The sequence below is a fragment of the Hippocampus bargibanti genome, linkage group LG03 (genome assembly GCF_051943395.1).
Source record: "Hippocampus bargibanti isolate YZ-2025 linkage group LG03, ASM5194339v1, whole genome shotgun sequence".
NCBI classification, from domain to species: domain Eukaryota; kingdom Metazoa; phylum Chordata; class Actinopteri; order Syngnathiformes; family Syngnathidae; genus Hippocampus; species Hippocampus bargibanti.
The window spans coordinates 5,274,861-5,291,052 of NC_142736.1; the positions used below are offsets into that span (position 1 = coordinate 5,274,861).

The window sequence follows — 16,192 nt, forward strand, 5'->3', positions numbered from 1 at the left end:
TAGAAGGCCATTCATACGTAAGTTCGTCACTTTTCATCTTGAAAGTTGAAATAACTTTTTGCATGCACAACTATGAAACAATCTGCATTGATTTTGACATCTTGTAGCTTATTATGTGTCATTCATGTCCTGATATGCCACATATCAACGGAGTGGATGCTCCATTGCTAATTCACGGAGCTTCACTTATGCTTCACATGTCATATTTAGCTCTTACAAGCTAAAAAAATATTGTTCAAATATGCAAATAATATTCACTTGATATGCTGGGTCATATTGATATTGATTAATAAGTCCATTCTAGTTTTTTTTTTGTCTCAGCTTGCATGATATTAATACATACATTTATTTTTGTTTCAGTCAAAAGATTTTGCCGACCAAGCACAGCCAAAACGGCACTAAGAGGATGCGACAAAAGGATTCAGCCACCTGCTAAGTAATTGTTATACGTTTGCTGTGTGGACTGTTAATGAAGGTTTGACATAAGTTATTTAATTAGGATTTGCTTCGGAAAGTACTCATTCGATTCACTTTGATGAACTGTTTGTAATGCAAAACTATGAATATAATTTTGATTCTGTCAAGATGTGGCTCAATTTCCACCATATTTTTCCGATTTATATAAAAATCAGATTCTCTGGTAGCCATCAAGTTGGAAACCAACACTGAGACTCTGCAAGGACATTGCCGAGCTCTCTGGCCAACTCTCTGGCCAACACCAGACATCCACAATTGAGTCCTTCCATAGTCTCGTCACACGTTTTGCACCCAAGATGCATATTTTCTCCTACGCAGGAATGAACTACAGGTGAAATTCCCACACTTTCCCCCCTGTTTCATCATTATCATCATACATTTAATTTCTAAGCGCCTTTCAAAACTCTCAAGGTCACTTAACAGTCACTGGATAGGTTTTTATGCGGGTGAGCAGCGGCAGCCACACGCTCCAGCATTCCCTCAACACGGAATAACTCAATTAGATAGATCGATAGATAGATAGATAGATAGCTAATAGATAGGTAGACAGATAGATAGCTAATCAATAGCTAGCTAGATAGCCAGCTAGTTCGTTAAATAACTAATAGACAGCAAATCAATAGCTAGCCAGATAACTAGCTAATAGCTAGTTAATAGATAGTTAGCTAATAACTAGTTAATAGCTACATAGCTAGATAGCAAGCTAATATATAGATAGATAGATAGCTAGATAGCCAGCTCATTAGTTAAATAGATAATAGACAGCAAATAGCTAGCTAGCTGTTTCATGTCTTTTTTTATTGGTTATAATTTCACAAGGAAAGTACATGCAGCATGTGCCTATCAATCACTTTGATTCAGGGAAAACATACCAATACACATTATACAATTGGTCCCTCAGTCAAAGTCAGCTTTATTGTCAAATATGCTAATATGCATGACATACAGCACAGATGAAATTAATGTCCTCTCGGACCCAGCTTGCAAGGCACTTATGACTTTAACAAATATAATAAACATGAAAACGCCAATTTGCCGGGAGAGGGGAGCCGCTGCGTGTTCATGCGCCGCCATCTTGGGAAAACCAAAAATAACAAATGACAACACAAAGACACAGAGTCATTCATTCTTCTGGACTTGCTGTACCCTCTTTGTGATGACATGAAGCAGTTCTAGATGAAAGAGAGGATCAAAGCATCAATTTCAGCAGTGGATCAGGGACGTCATGGTGGAATTTGCACCCTCAGATATTATAATTACATCGGTGAACGGGGTCACCGTTGCTGGCTACCTAGCTAGCTAGCTATTTGCTATCTATTAGCTGTCTGACTAGCTAGCTATCTATTACTCATCTATTAGTTAGCTAGCTTGATCTATTTGAGTTATTCCCGGTTGAACGGGTTCACCGTTGCTGGCTACTTAGCTAGCTATCTATTTGCTATCTACTAGCTGTCTAACTAGCTAGCTCGCTATCTATTAGTTATCTACAGTGGGACCTTGGCTTACGTACTTAATTGGTTCCCAGACAGAGTGTGTAAGGCGAAACGTTGGTATCCCAAAAATTAATTTCCCATAGGAAACCATTAAAATGAGAATAATCCGTTCCCAGGTCTCCATAAAATATAATTTTCAACTAAATAAGCCTCAAAACTACAAACCATATACCTTATTCTATGTATAATAAATGTGCTATTGTAATGCAATGAAAGAAATACACTGCACTGTATAATAAAGTCGTTTTATTTACCTTTGTGATGGTCATTGATGGCTTCATGGAATGGAGTGGCAGGTCGGAGAGAATTGCTGTTTGAAAGGAGTAACATTCCATAAGGACTGTAATTAAAGAAATAAACTGTACTGTGAAATAAAGTCGTTTTATTTACCTTTGTGATGGTCGCTGATAGCTTGATGGAATGGGTTGACAGGTCGGAAGGGAACTGCTGTTTGGAAGGAGTCACATTCCATAAGGACTGTAATTAAAGAAATAAACTACTGTATAATAAAGTCGTTTTATTTACCTTTGTGATGGTCGTAGATGGCCTGATGGAATGGGGTTCAGACTTCTCTTGCTGTGTTATGAAAGTCCGGTTAGGCATCTTTTTCCACAAAAGGCCGGTCTCATCTGCATTAAATACTTGCTGAGGAACGTAGCCTTCTTCTTTCACCATTTCGAGGAATGATCCCTCTTGGGGTTTGGCAGCTTTACTGTCAGAACTGGCTGTCTCACCATGACGAGTATTGTAGTGAATCCCTGTACGGCACTTAAAGTTTTGCTAGCTTTAAAATCATCAATAAACGGCGAACTTTCAGGTTGCCGCATGACGATATCAGCGTGAATTGGCCGTGCTTTCTCGGATATAATTGCTTTATTCACGCTATCCCCGGCTAGCTGCTTTTCGTTAATCCAAATTAACAGAAGTTTTTCAACCTCTTCTATTGCCCGAGACCGTTGCTTTGACAGCACAGAAACACCTTTAGCAACACACGCACATTTAATAGCTTCTTTGTTGCGAAGGATGGTAGCAATGGTGGATTTAGCATATTGGTACTGGGCCGTGAAGTCAGACAAACGCACACCTCGTTTGTGTTTCTCAATGATCTCCTTCTCTCCTCAACAAAATTTTGTTTTGTGTCTTCTTCGGCTGAACACGAGCTGATGGTGGGGTCTTTTTCGGTCCCATAACAGCAAAAGTATCTGTGATAAATCCTTGAAGACGAACGACGCGTGCCCTCAGAGAAAGGGGTCGTGTGGTTTGGTGTTCTTCCGCCGAAAATTACTCCGCCAGCCGTGGTGGGGTGGCGCTCCGTGTGTATCCCGAAAAGTAGTGCATATGCCAAGGTTTAATTTTGAGAAATTTCACGTTCGTATATCAAAAAGTTCGTAAGGCAAGGTGTTCGTACACCGAGGTCCCACTGTAATCTGTAATCCAAAATGTGAAGTGGTGGTCCACTCCGGCATGCCGCAGATTGTCCCCCAGTAGATTGGACCGGATGGTGTTGAACGCACTGGAGAAATCGAAGAACGTGATCCTCACCGTGCTCCCAGCATTCTCCAGGTGCAGCAGCGCCGAGTGGAGGAGGTAGATGATGCGTCCTCCACACTGATGCTGGGCTGGTAGGCAAACTGTAGCGCTTAACATGAATAGCTATCATATGCAGGAAACAAAGCAGTCATAAAAATAGAGTGAAACCAAAAATGTTTAATCCCCTCTACATATTACATACAGAGCGCACAACAAATGAATGAATTACTCGTTTTCAAATATAAAGTCAAAAATAATGACTGTGATTGGAGTTCCATTTGACATTTAGAATTGTGGTTTTGTGGTCAAGTGGTTAGCACGCCGACTTCACAGTGTGGAGGTTGTGAGTTCAAATCCCGCTCCGGCATAGCAGGCTGATTGAACACTCCAGAAAATGGATAGATGAATCAATTGCCTTTTTTCCAAAAGGCATTTATCAATTCAATTCTTCTTTTCCCCTCAAAAAAATTAAGCATGCAAATGTGTTTTCTCCAAATTGCGCCTTCTTACTGTATGGCCTTTGAAGAAGAGTCCCCTCTGGCAAATGCTGGAGCACAAACTAAAAAAAGTAAAGTCTTAAAGGACAACCGACGTCTGTGGACAAGTTGTGTCCATAATTTGTAAAATGGCTTCAAATGACTTCTACTGAGCGTATTTTAATAAGATTCCACCGCATATAGCTATATTTTCCGTTTTAAGACTCGCGCTGAATATTCAGGAAGTCTTGTTTTTGAGTTGGTAACGAGTCAGTACGTGACGTCACTAAAGGAACGCCCCCTGACCGACAAAAAGACATATTGTAGCAGTCCTTCCATCACGTCAATGTATTTTGCTGTACTGTTTGGTCGAAGACCTTGTGTTGCACCCAAAAGCCGCCAGAAGAGGGCGACCAAGCTCCATGGAAGGAATTTATCAGCCTGTGGAAACGGGCTCATTCATTCCTTATAACAGCTCGGTGGCCATTTTTGGGTGCGACATTCTCCCCCAGCCGTTTGCCTCAAAATGGCACGGAATAAATTCTTTAATCAATTGCAAACATGGATGCTTTCCTCTTCAGAACTATTTGAATCATATTCAGAACTGGATGTGTAACAAGAAAGCATATTCTCTGAATCTGAAGCCATTGTTTTGATTCTCCACCAATGCAAGACGTCTTGGCGTGACGTCACGAACTGGGGGCGGGACTTTCTGAAAATGCCCAATTCGCAGCTCAATTTTTTGCAGATTTTGGATTGGATTGGATTTGCCTTTATTAGTCTCGCAGTGGAGAAATTTACATTTCACAGCAGCAAAGTGATGAAAGAAATGAAAGTAGAAAAGCAAAACACAGGAGCTGCTGGATTTTGGACACTAAGTCATTTTTATTGGTGTTTTGTATTTGAATAAAAATATCATACTGCGTGTTTTGGGTATTTTAGATGCTATAAAACGTTTTTCTGATGTCAGTTAACAAAAAAGTGACGTCGGTTGACCTTTAATTTAAAAAATCCTTTATACTTTGCAACAATGGTTTTTTTTTGCGATTAGTCGTCTTGTTGTGTTACAAGTTGTGAAAAAAGGGCAGGCAACTTTTCAGAGTTGTCTGCCCTGGTTTGTCAGCCCTGATGTCCGCTAATTTTTTGTCATGAGTTTCAGACACTGTTTTTACTATAAATTCGGCGGGCCGGATTAAAAAGCCTAACGGCCCGCGTGCCGTAGTTTGCCCATGTATGTCCTCGATCAGGCCTGGCCAACCCGCGGCTCCCGAGCCGCATGCAGCTCTTTGGCTAATTTCATGCGGCTCTTAAGGGGCGTCCACATGACAAGGGTAAAAAATGTTTGGCGCTGGCGCTGCCATTCATCCTCTATGTACCGTAATTCCGCGACCATAGTGCGCGCTGCGCGTTTTGGAGAAAATGTACGACTTTTAAGAGCACCTGAGAGTCGTGAAGACTTTTAAGTGCACCTCATAGTCCTGAAATTACGGTATCAAGCTGACCATGTTTTTTTTTTTACCTCGTTTTTCTCTACCAATCATTTATGTCGTAAACCACGTGTGGCCAACCAGTCAAGAGACTCGACACAAATTGTTTACGACATAAACAATTCATTTCCGTCAAGTTCGCTCTCAAAATGGCAGGGAAAAAATGCACAGCTAAACGAAAATCCGAAGACGAACACAGGACGTTTTTAACAGAGTGGGAGAGTTTATATTTTTTTGTGAGCGTAAGGGCAAGCCATTCTGCCTTATATGTCAGGCCTCATTGGCGCATTTCAAAGCGTCAAATCTTCAGCACCACTTCAGCTCACTCCACGCGAACATCGACCAAGAATTCCCCAAACTCAAACTCTTAAAAACTCAGACTGAAAAGCAGATATTTTTTTCCGAAAATTTACCAAGCACCCAGAGACCGTAATGCTTGCATCATGCTGTGAAACTGTTCATTGAAGAGAAAGACAAGGACTATCCCATGCTGTCGGACCACGAGTGGATTATGGATCTGGCTTTTTGGTCGACATGCTGTGTCACTTGGACAAACTGAACCTTACCCTGCAGGGTAAGTCAAAAATTCTGGCTGACTTGGTGCAAAGTGTGTTTGCGTTTGTCAACAAACTGAAGCATATTCAAAAGGGAGATTTAACACATTTTTCCACTCTGCTAAAAGCCAGCGGGCAAGTCATCAGTGCCGCCCTGAATAAGCACAGAGCCAGACATGCAACACTGGTTGAAAACTTGCATGAAAACTTTATGACCCGATTCCGTGGTCTACGTTCCTAGTCGACCCGTTTAATGCGGAGACGGACTGTTTGAAAGCCCTGCTAGTCACAGATGAAGCTGCGGCTGAGTTAGAGATGATCGATCTTTGTGAGGAAGATCAATTGAAACCTGCTTTAAGGGAAGGGACCATTGAGTTCTGGAAACGCGTGCCAATGGAAAGATACCCCAATGTCAAACCGGCTGCGCTTAAAATACTGTCAATGTTTGGGTCAGCACACGTCTGCAAGTCTGTTTTTTCTACCCTGAAACATGTGAAATCAAAGCATCGATCGGTTCGGACTGACACTCATGTAAAAGAATTGCTTCGAGTGGCAACAACAGAATGCAAGCCAGATTTAATGAGGATTGTCCAAGACAAAGAATGCCAGAAGCCCCACTAAGCAACATGCACACTATTGTAAATTATTATACATATTTTTGTTTGTGGACTTGGTTGAACTGAGTTTGTGTGTGTAAAGACAGTGTTCTTTGTTGCCTTTAGTACTCTCGGAGTCAATTTCCGATATTTGTTGATTTTGTATTTAAAATGTGATACTTATAATAAATCTGTCTGAGCAGAGGTCTGTGTGTGAGGGATGGGGCGATGGGGTGTTCATGTGTGCCGATGTTTATCAAAGGCAGCGTTCTTGTCAAATATGCTCATATGCATGAAATACAGAAAAGATGAAATGACTGTCCTCTCGGACCCAGCGTACAAGGAAGGCACTTATAATGTCTTTAACAAACATAATAAACAGAAAAACGCCAATTTTCCGGGAGAGAGGGGAGCCGCTGCGTGTTCACGCGCCACCATCTTAATGTGGCTCTTTGCAGTAACATAGTAAAAAATGTGCCTCTTAGTCTCTGACTGATTGGCCACCCCTGTCCTAGATGAAGATGACAGGTTAACATGCTGTGTTTGTTTACCTCAGATTGACCCCAGGTTTCTCTGTGCTTCAATTGTGTATTCTAGTCACACATATTCACGACGCATATAACAGCATGAAACTTTTCAATACGATAACTTCTATTATGTCTAATCTCTATCAATGTCAAATGGCAATATTTCGTCGGACACGATAGGAAAAGATAATTCCTGGGCAAGAACAGGAAAACAGGAAACGAGGGACGATGACCACTCAGTCCTCTCATGACAAAGTCCAAAAGAATTCAAACAAGTGGAGTCAAAAACAAATTCACTGCGCTTCAATTCAGGTCGTGCCTCGAAAGTTGCTCTCATAAAAGGCAAATGTGTTTTCTCCAAATTGTGCCTTCTTACTGTATGTCCTTTGAAGAAGAGTCCTCTCTGGCAAATGCTGGAACACAAAGGAAAAAAGTTAAAGGATTATCTCCACAGTGTTATCTTTTATGCCTTGTCAAATTTTCCTTTTGCGTGAGCAGGCAAAAGGTTTTTCACCGGTGTGTGTTTTTCTGTGCTTGTCCAAATTCACCTTTTGACTGAATCGAGTTCCGCAAATTGAACAGGCAAATGTTTTTTTTTCTCCGGACTGACATCATGGTATGTGCCTTGCTAAATCTTTCTTGACATAAAAATCTTTTCCCGCAAATTGAGCAGGCAAAAAGTCTCTCCCCAGTATGTGTTCTGACGTGGTTTGTTAAAGGACAACCGACATCTCTGGACAAGTTGCGTCCATAATTTGTAAAATCACTTCAAATAACTTCTACTGACCGCGTTTTACAAAGATTCCACTGCATGTAGCTATATTTTACGTTTTAAAATTCGCACTGAATATTCATGAAGTCTTGTTTTCGAGTTGATGTTGATGCCGGACATGACATCGCATTGGGAACGCCCCTGACAAAGAAAGCGATACACCCAATGCATTTTGGGTACTTTGTTTCTGAAAACGTTGTGTTGAAATTAGAAGAAAACTACATGAATAATGCGTTGGTGAATCGTTGTGTGGCAGCCAATTGCGGTAACACGCATAAAGAAGGTGAAAGTTGACACAAATTCCCAGCAGACAAACCAGACATTTCCAATGGACCAGAGCAGTAGAGCACCAGCCGGAGGCTAACGAGGAGCTAACCGGAGTTAGCGAATCCCCGCTTGGATAACCGCTGTCACCCTCTCAGCCTGACAATGGGGAGAAAGTTGCTTCCAGTGGTGAAAGAGAGCATTCGCCATATTAGTGGAGCAAACCGATCGGACAAGCATGCATCTGCTGTTAGCTTTTATCCGGAGAGCACCAGCCAAAGGACAACAAAGAGCTAACTGGAGTTAGCGATGGATAACCGCTGTCATCCTCTCGTGTTGTTTCTGCTCCTCTCGAGGCTTGATCATCCAGCTCGTAAATGATTTTGTCGAACGTATATCAGTAAAATGGAGCTCTTCCAAGCCATAGATGATGGCATTCTTCAGAATCGGGGACCGAGCTCTTTGGTGGAGTCAAAAGTACGCTTCCATGACAGTCAAACTTGGTACGTATCATTCTGACAGTCAGTCTTTTCTGTCAATCAAACATGAATGCTTCTCTTGACCCCGTGATTAAATTCTGGATTTGATGTGGATTGCGATTCGCTAGTCATACGTAAGTTCGTCACTTTTCATCCTGAAACTTTTTGCATGCACAACCATTCAACAATTAATGTTGACATCTTTTAGCTTATTTGTTATTCATGTCCTTATATGTCACATATCAAGAAAGTTGATGCTATATTGCTTATTCATGGAGCTTCATATATGCTTACGGCTCAAATTGATATGGAAGGACTTCTTTAATCGATCGCAAACATTTATGCTTTCCTCTTCAGAACTATTTGAATCATATTCATAACTGGATGAGTAACAAGAAAGCATCTTTTTCCAAATCTGAACTCTCTGAAGACATTGTTTTGATTCTGGAGCAAGGGAGTTTGTGGGTGGGTCAATCCTGATGTGACGTCACGAACAAGGGGCGGGACTTTCTGAATCTCTCCAGTTTTGAGCTCATTAGTGCCAGTTTTGGGCAACTTTAAGTCATTTTTATTGGTGCTTTGCATTTTACTAAAAATATCAGCCTGCGTGTTTTGGGTGTTTTAGATGCGATAAAACGTTTTTCTGATGTTAGTTAGGAAACAAAAAAAATGTGTCGGTTGTCCTTGAAAGTTAACTTGTGAGCAAACGTCTTCCCAAAAACTGGGCAGGCAAAAGGTTTCTGCCCCGTGTGAGTTCTGGTGTGCGTTCTCAAATTTGACTTACTGGCAAAGATTTTGCCACATTGGGGACATTTCGGGCGTCCTCACCTTTGGACTGTCGCTCATCCTCCGTGTCAGAAGACTGCAAGGTGACATTGTCGTCGTCTTCGGAAAGTGGAGCCAAGAGGCAATCCGAGTGGGATCCTCCTTCTTGTTCTCCATCAGCTTCTTCTTTCGTCACACTGACGCCAGTCAACGGAAAGTTGCTGATATCCTCCTCCTGCTCTGTTTCTTTCACGTGAGGGCGCTCTCGTGCCTCCTCCTCTTGACTGGCATAAGGCTTTACCCCACAGTGAGTCCTTATGTGTCTGGTTAACTCGTGATTTAAATAGAATGCTTTACCACAAAATGAACAGGCAAATTTTTTTTCTCCGGTGTGTCTTATGGCGTGCCGTGCCAAATGTGATTTCTTAATGAATCTTTTCCCACAAACTGGGCAGGCAAAAGGTTTCTGCCCCGTGTGAGTTTTGGTGTGCATTCTCAAATTTGACTTACTGGCAAAGGTTTTGCCACATTGGGGACATTTCGGGCGTCCGTTGCCCGCACCACATGTCGGCTCACCTTTGGACTGTTGCTCATCCTCCGTGTCAGAAGACCGCGAGGTGACATTGTCGTCGTCTTCGGAAAGTGGAGCCAAGAGGCAATCCGAGTGGGATCCTCCGTCTTGTTCTCCATCAGCTTCTTCTTTCGTCACACTGACGCCAGTCAACGGAAAGTTGCTGATATCCTCCTCCTGCTCTTCTTCTTTCACGTGAGGGCGCTCTCGTGCCTCCTCCTCTTGACTGGCATAAGGCTTTACCCCGCAGTGAGTCATTATGTGTCTGGTTAACTCATTATTTAAATAGAATGCTTTACCACAAAATGAGCAGGCAAATTTTTTTTCTCCGGTGTGTCTTATGGCGTGCCTTGCCAAATGTGATTTCTTAATGAATCTTTTCCCACAAACCGAGCAGGCAAATGGTTTTTGTTCAATGTGCGTTCTTCTGTGCTTGTTCAAATGCGACTTTTGACTGAATCGAGTTTCGCAAATTGAACAGGCAAAGGTTTTTTCTCTGGTGTGACTTGGTGTGTGCCTCGCTAAATCGCACTTAGCATAAAACCGTTTCCCGCAAATTGAGCAGGCAAAAGGTCTCTCCCCAGTATGTGTTCTGATGTGGTTTGTTAAAATTAGCTTCCGAGAAAATCGTTTCTCGCAAATTGAGCAGGCAAAAGGTCTCTCCCCAGTATGTGTTCTGATGTGGTTTGTTAAAGTTGTCTTCCGAGAAAATTGGTTTCCACAAAAGGAGCAGGCAAAGGGTTTCTTCACCGTGTGTGTCCTGGCGTGCGTTGTCAAAGTTGGGCCGATTTCCTCCTGCCACTCTTCTTCTTTCACGTTAGGGTGCTTCCCTGCTTCCTCCTCTTGACTTTGGGGGGGTTCTAGATCCTGCTGCTCAGGCTCCAAATTTTCTTCTTTGAAGTCTGCGGGGGGAGAATTTTTGTTCCATAACACACAAGAAAGTTGAAATAAGATGAAGCAACAGTGAGTTAGCAAAATGTAGCCACAAGGCGACGCAAGCCAGTGTCTTAATGTGCCGGTCACAAGCTAATTTGAAAACGTTCTGTTTTCTCAAGACTTTTCTGTGATGTAATGAAGAAAATAAATATTTTATTACATTTAGTTAGCCGTGTTAAACATTGTTTAGGATAAACATTAAAGGCCAACCGCCGCCTCCGGACAAGTTGCGTCCATAATTTGTAAAATCACTTCAAATGACTTCTACCGAGCGTATTTTACAAAGATTCCACCGTATATAGCTATATTTTACGTTTTAAGACTCGCGCTGAATTTTCAGGAAGTCTTGTTTTTGAGTTGGTGACGATGCCTACCGTGACGGCACGGAGGTATTGTCACTGACCGAGAAAGCGACATACAATGCATTTTAGGTACTTTGTTTGGTCTGAAAACTTTGTGTTGATCCGTGTTAATGGCGAAATTAGAAGGAAAACACATATATAATGCGATGGTGAATCGTTGTGTGTTGCACCAAGAGTACTATTTGATACTCGCTGACACAAATTCCCAGCAGACAAATCAGCCCATTTCCAACGGAGCTTGGGCGCCATCTTGTGCATTTTCTGGGACGCTACATTGGACTCCTGACAGCTCGAATTGATACGGGAGTACTTTTTTAATCGATTGTAAACATTTATGCTTTCCTCTTCAGAACTATTTGAATCGTATTCATAACTGAATGAGTAACAAGAAAGCATCTTTCCGAATCTGAAGCCATTGTTTTGATTCTCGAGGAAGGCAAGACGTCTTGACGTGACGTCACGAACAAGGGGGCGGGACCTTCTGAAACTGGCCATTTCCGGTTTCATTATGAAGTAAACATTTAAACAGCTTCTTCCCCCAAGCCATTAACTCTTTGAACTCTTTCAACAGTAGCCAAAATGGAACTGTATAGTGCCACTTAGCAGTTTTTTTGACAACGATACTAGTGCAGCGTGTTCTACCGGAGACAAATTCCTTGTGTGTTCTACATACTTGGCAATAAAGATGATTCTGATTCTGATTCTGAAGTAGTTCTTGGACATGTTAAATCATTTTATTGGTGTTTTTCATTTTACTAAAAATATGAGCCTGCGTGTTTGGGGTATTTTAGATGCTAGAAAACATTTTTTTGATGTCAGTTAGGAAACAAAAAAATTGTGTCGGTTGTCCTTTAAAATAGTGAGTTAATCAGTATTAATAGTGCTTTGCTTTCAATGGATGGATGAGCGAGCGGAGATAGAATGCTTGTTGGGAGTTGAGTTTTTTTCAGGCACCAGCTGGTTCTCATCACCCAAAGGAGATGAAAGGTTAGAACATAAACCAACGCTGCTTGAAGGGGACGTGACTTGAGATATCTCCGCTCCACCCCGCCAAAGAGGAAGACACCATCACAGACCAGAGAAGGAGAAGGATCCAATCAACTATTGATTACTTGGTTTGAGCCAAATTTGAATATGCATAGAGTGATACCTCAGCTTACAAACTTAATTGATTTCCAGAAAGTGTGTGTAAGGCAAAAAGTTAATCTGCCAAACATTTATTTCCCATAAGAAACCATAAAAAAATTAGAATAATCAGTTCCCAGGTCCCCATAAAACATAATAATAAAAAACACATAAAAAAACATAATATAATAAGCCTTCAAAGTACGCAAAATATACCTTATTTTATGTATAATAAATGTGCTATTGAATTGTAATTAAAGAAATAAATTGTACGGTATAATGACATCATTTTATTTACCTTTACAATGGTAGTTGTCAATAGATGACCAACTTCCAGGTTGACTCTTGATGATATCCGAGTGAAGTTGCCGTGCTTTCTCGGCGATGATACCCTCACTTACACTGTCCCCTGCTAGCTGCTTTTCGTTCATCCAAATCAACAGAGGTTTTTCAACCTCTTTTATTGCCTGAGATCGTTGCTTAGACAACACACAAACACCCAGAGCCACTCGTAGCAATGGTCGACTTAGCGTCCTGGTACTTGGACGCTAAGTCACACAAACGCTGGTGTTTTTCGAAGAACCTCTTCTGCTCGACTGTCATTTTCTTTTGTGTCCTCTTTGGATTAGCAATAGCCTGTGGTCAGAATCAGAATCATCTTTATTGCGAAGTATGTAGAACACAAGGAATTTGTTTCCGGTAGAACACGCTGCACTAGTATCATCATCAAAAAATTGCAAAGAGGCCCGATACATATAATAGCAATAGTACTCCACTCAATAACAAACCACATCTGCACTCAAAGAAAGTGGATGTGGAAAACTAGTCCGCCAGCCACCGGGGCGCTGTTCGACCGTGTAGTTTGGTGTTCCGCTGAAAACTAGTCCGCCAGCCATTGTGGCGCTCATTGTGTTTCCCAAAAACTAGTTCGTATGCCAACATTATATTCTCGTGAATTTAATGTTCGTCAAGCAAAAGGTTCGTAAACTCAGTGGCGGGCCGTGCATTTCACACCTAGGCCTTCAGTGAAGTCCTGCTTAGTTCGACTTGAACAAATATCCCTCGTAATACCATAATTTATGACATAACGGCTGGAGATATCATTTACAAAAGCACACGCACACGTGGCATCACCTTAATCGTCTACAACACAGGCTATTTTCCGGAGCAATTACACATCAATAAATCTGCATCAGCAATTAGAACTTGTCACTATACGTGATACTGCAAACACTTAAAAATAAAAGGAAATTTAAAATCATTTGTCCACAAAGTTTTATGAAGTCCACCAAGAATATGCAATCTTTAACAAGATTTTACGCTAAATTACAAAATGTCAGTTTAATGTAAGAAAAACAACAAGACGTTCACAAAACGAACTATTTGTTGAAAATAAAAGTAAACAAATCTTTTTCATTTGTTCTTGAGAATAGGCTTACCTACATGCAACAGCGAGTTGTCCTCTCCTTCAGCCATTGTGGGTTAAAAAAGCGAGTAGATATACTTGGTTTTTCTGCTAAAGTTTCCAGGTCTGATCTGTTGTCAGCTTGGTTGATTTGCATAGCGCTGCCTCCGCTGAGGGCTGAGGTAAAGTGAGTATCCAATCACAGGACGCGTACGTCATGTTCAACGCGAGGCCCTCTAGCTGGCCTTACTGTGCCAACTCGTGATCTGATTGGCAACTATATATCAACTACATGTGCCCGTTCGTGTACAGCGCACAGACGCCCTCACTGTTGATTCTCAAGGCGTCGGTGAGATTTCATACAGCCTGGCGACACAAATGAGCTGAATTCTGATTGGATTAAAAACTCTGACCTAAAACTACAACACTGAAAGGAGCATAACCAAATGGATATAATATAACATCAAGAAAACAGTATGTAGAATAATTATATATATATATATTTAGAAAAAATACTTTTTTAATGAAATTGACTTTTATTATAATTATGATAATGATGTCTGATTATGTTAGGCCAGCAGAGAAGGCCTTGCTGGCTTTGACGGCCCACCACTGCGTAAACTAAAGCGTTCGTAAGCTAGGCATCACTGTCATACTTTTTAAAACTGGGCTCCTCAGTCTCAGTCTTTTTTGCCGCCGACTGATTTTGAGGACATACAAATATTTTCTGTGTCAAAGAGCTGAGACCCAGAATTCTGCATTCGATGAAATTGTTAGGAATAAAACATCTGTAAGTAACTTGCCGGCTTTTTTGGTCATCCCTCTCACAACTATTGTTAGGTTACAACGTTGCGCAATAAGGTAAATATTTAATTCCATTCGTAATCATTAAAATTAAAAGGCAATGGTGAATGGTAATGTTAGCTTGTAATATTCTAACCAAACAGGACACAAGCCAGTGTCTTATAGGATTGGATGTACCTATATTCGCCTCGCAGTTTATTACATTTACATTTCACAGCAGCAAAGTTATGAAAGGAAGAGGAAAGGAAAGAAAGAAGTAGAAAAACAAAATACAGGAGCTGCTGGAAAGGCACCGACTCTTGCGGCACCAACTGTCAGTCAAAATAACAAAAAAAAACTAAACAACAAATAATATGACAACATAAAGACACATTCTTCAGCACATGCTGTACCCTCTTAGTGACATGAATACGATCTAGATGAAATTATTTAATGAAATAATTATGAAATTATTGTGCTGGTTCCAAGCCAATCTGAAAACGTTCTGCTTCCCAAGACTTTTCTGTAATGCAGAGAGAAAGAGAAACAAGTGGAGGGGAAAAAAATACCTGCTCTGTGGAAGATAAGAAGAGGTTCCAAGTAGCCAAGGTGACGTGGGGGCTTGATATCCTCTTCCGCTCCACAAAATTCCTTCTTGTGTTCTTCTGTCTTTCTCATAGACATATTTGCAGCACTTCAGACTCACCAAATCTCTTTTAAGACGTGGAGCTGATAGAACGCGTTTACGCTTTAGCGGCTAGCTGGCTAGTTTAGCCAGATTAGATTCAGTGTGCACACAGAAGAGTTGAATTCGGACACGATGATATCCCTGACATCATAGTCCGGGTGATCCCAAAGCGACGGTCTGGTTTGAGGCTCGACTACGCGCAGGACTCAATCGGGAAGAATAATTGAGTGGCCAAGACCGCCATGCCGAGAGCCCTGTCTTCAAGCTCAGCATTGCGCATGCGCAAAACGTCAGCCATGTTTTATGACGCGCACACACGAAATATTTTTCTCCTTCTCTCCCGGTCCATATCTCACTCGCTTTTTGTTTAGTAATAATAATAATACATTTAAACTATAAGTGCCTTTCAAAACTCCCAAGGCAGTCACATGATAATTTCTTTCTGCGTCCACTCAACCCGGAAGCTCAGCGGCAGCAGACGCGCCAGCGTTCAGTCGACCCGGAAGTAACTCAAATATAAAATGGTCGACGGAACAAAAACATTCCAACACAGTTCAACTAACCCCCCGGGCTCTTTTTTGTTTATCTCTGCGTATTCCGTACATGTAATCGTGACGTGTTCGTTATGTTTACTGTAACCTGTAGTTGACTTCTTCGATGAAGACTTTAAATAAAGTCCGTCTTTGTAAGCTCTCAGTCGTACAGGAGTGGTCCATCGACGAAAAGGTTTCTTCAGCCGTCATCTGTACTTCCTTGAAGGTGTCCTTTGGCAACACAAAATTCCTACTTATTTCAAACCGATAAAAACTTTAAGGCTAAAATGAATGCATCCAAAACACAGGCTGCCAAATGAAAAACAAAGTAATGTACTAGTTTATTCAATACATTGTAAGAATGAAAAT

General features: G+C 41.4%; 1 protein-coding gene across 3 annotated transcripts; it reads right to left on the reverse strand.

Moving 5' to 3' along the window:
- Positions 1–365: 365 nt before the first annotated feature.
- Positions 366–15,664, reverse strand: LOC148900148 (uncharacterized). 3 transcript variants are annotated; one of them, XM_088991620.1, is made up of 4 exons: positions 15,172–15,635; positions 10,742–10,893; positions 9,484–10,228; positions 6,578–7,553 (listed from the first exon to the last, which is right to left on the reverse strand). In XM_088991620.1, the coding sequence occupies exons 1-4, from the start codon at positions 15,284–15,286 to the stop codon at positions 7,513–7,515; spliced, it is 1,053 nt and encodes a 350-aa protein (XP_088847746.1). In that variant the 5' UTR covers positions 15,287–15,635; the 3' UTR covers positions 6,578–7,512. The 3 variants fall into 3 exon arrangements, with proteins under 3 accessions (XP_088847745.1, XP_088847746.1, XP_088847744.1); XM_088991619.1 differs by lacking the exon at positions 6,578–7,553 and adding an exon at positions 366–3,623 and having other exon boundaries at positions 9,997–10,893; positions 15,172–15,664; XM_088991618.1 differs by having other exon boundaries at positions 9,484–10,893; positions 15,172–15,634.
- Between the last annotated feature and the right edge of the window lie 528 nt (positions 15,665–16,192).

Excerpts from the sequence above, each read along its gene's own strand:
- LOC148900148 (XM_088991618.1), bottom strand. The coding sequence starts at position 15,286 with ATGTCTATGAGAAAGACAGAAGAACACAAGAAGGAATTTTGTGGAGCG. Across the intron at positions 10,894-15,171 it reads TCTTATCTTCCACAGAGCAG|ACTTCAAAGAAGAAAATTTG; the intron begins GTATTTTTTTCC and ends CTCCCCCCGCAG. Across the intron at positions 7,554-9,483 it reads GGATGAGCGACAGTCCAAAG|CATTTGCCAGAGAGGACTCT; the intron begins GTGAGGACGCCC and ends TTTGTGTTCCAG.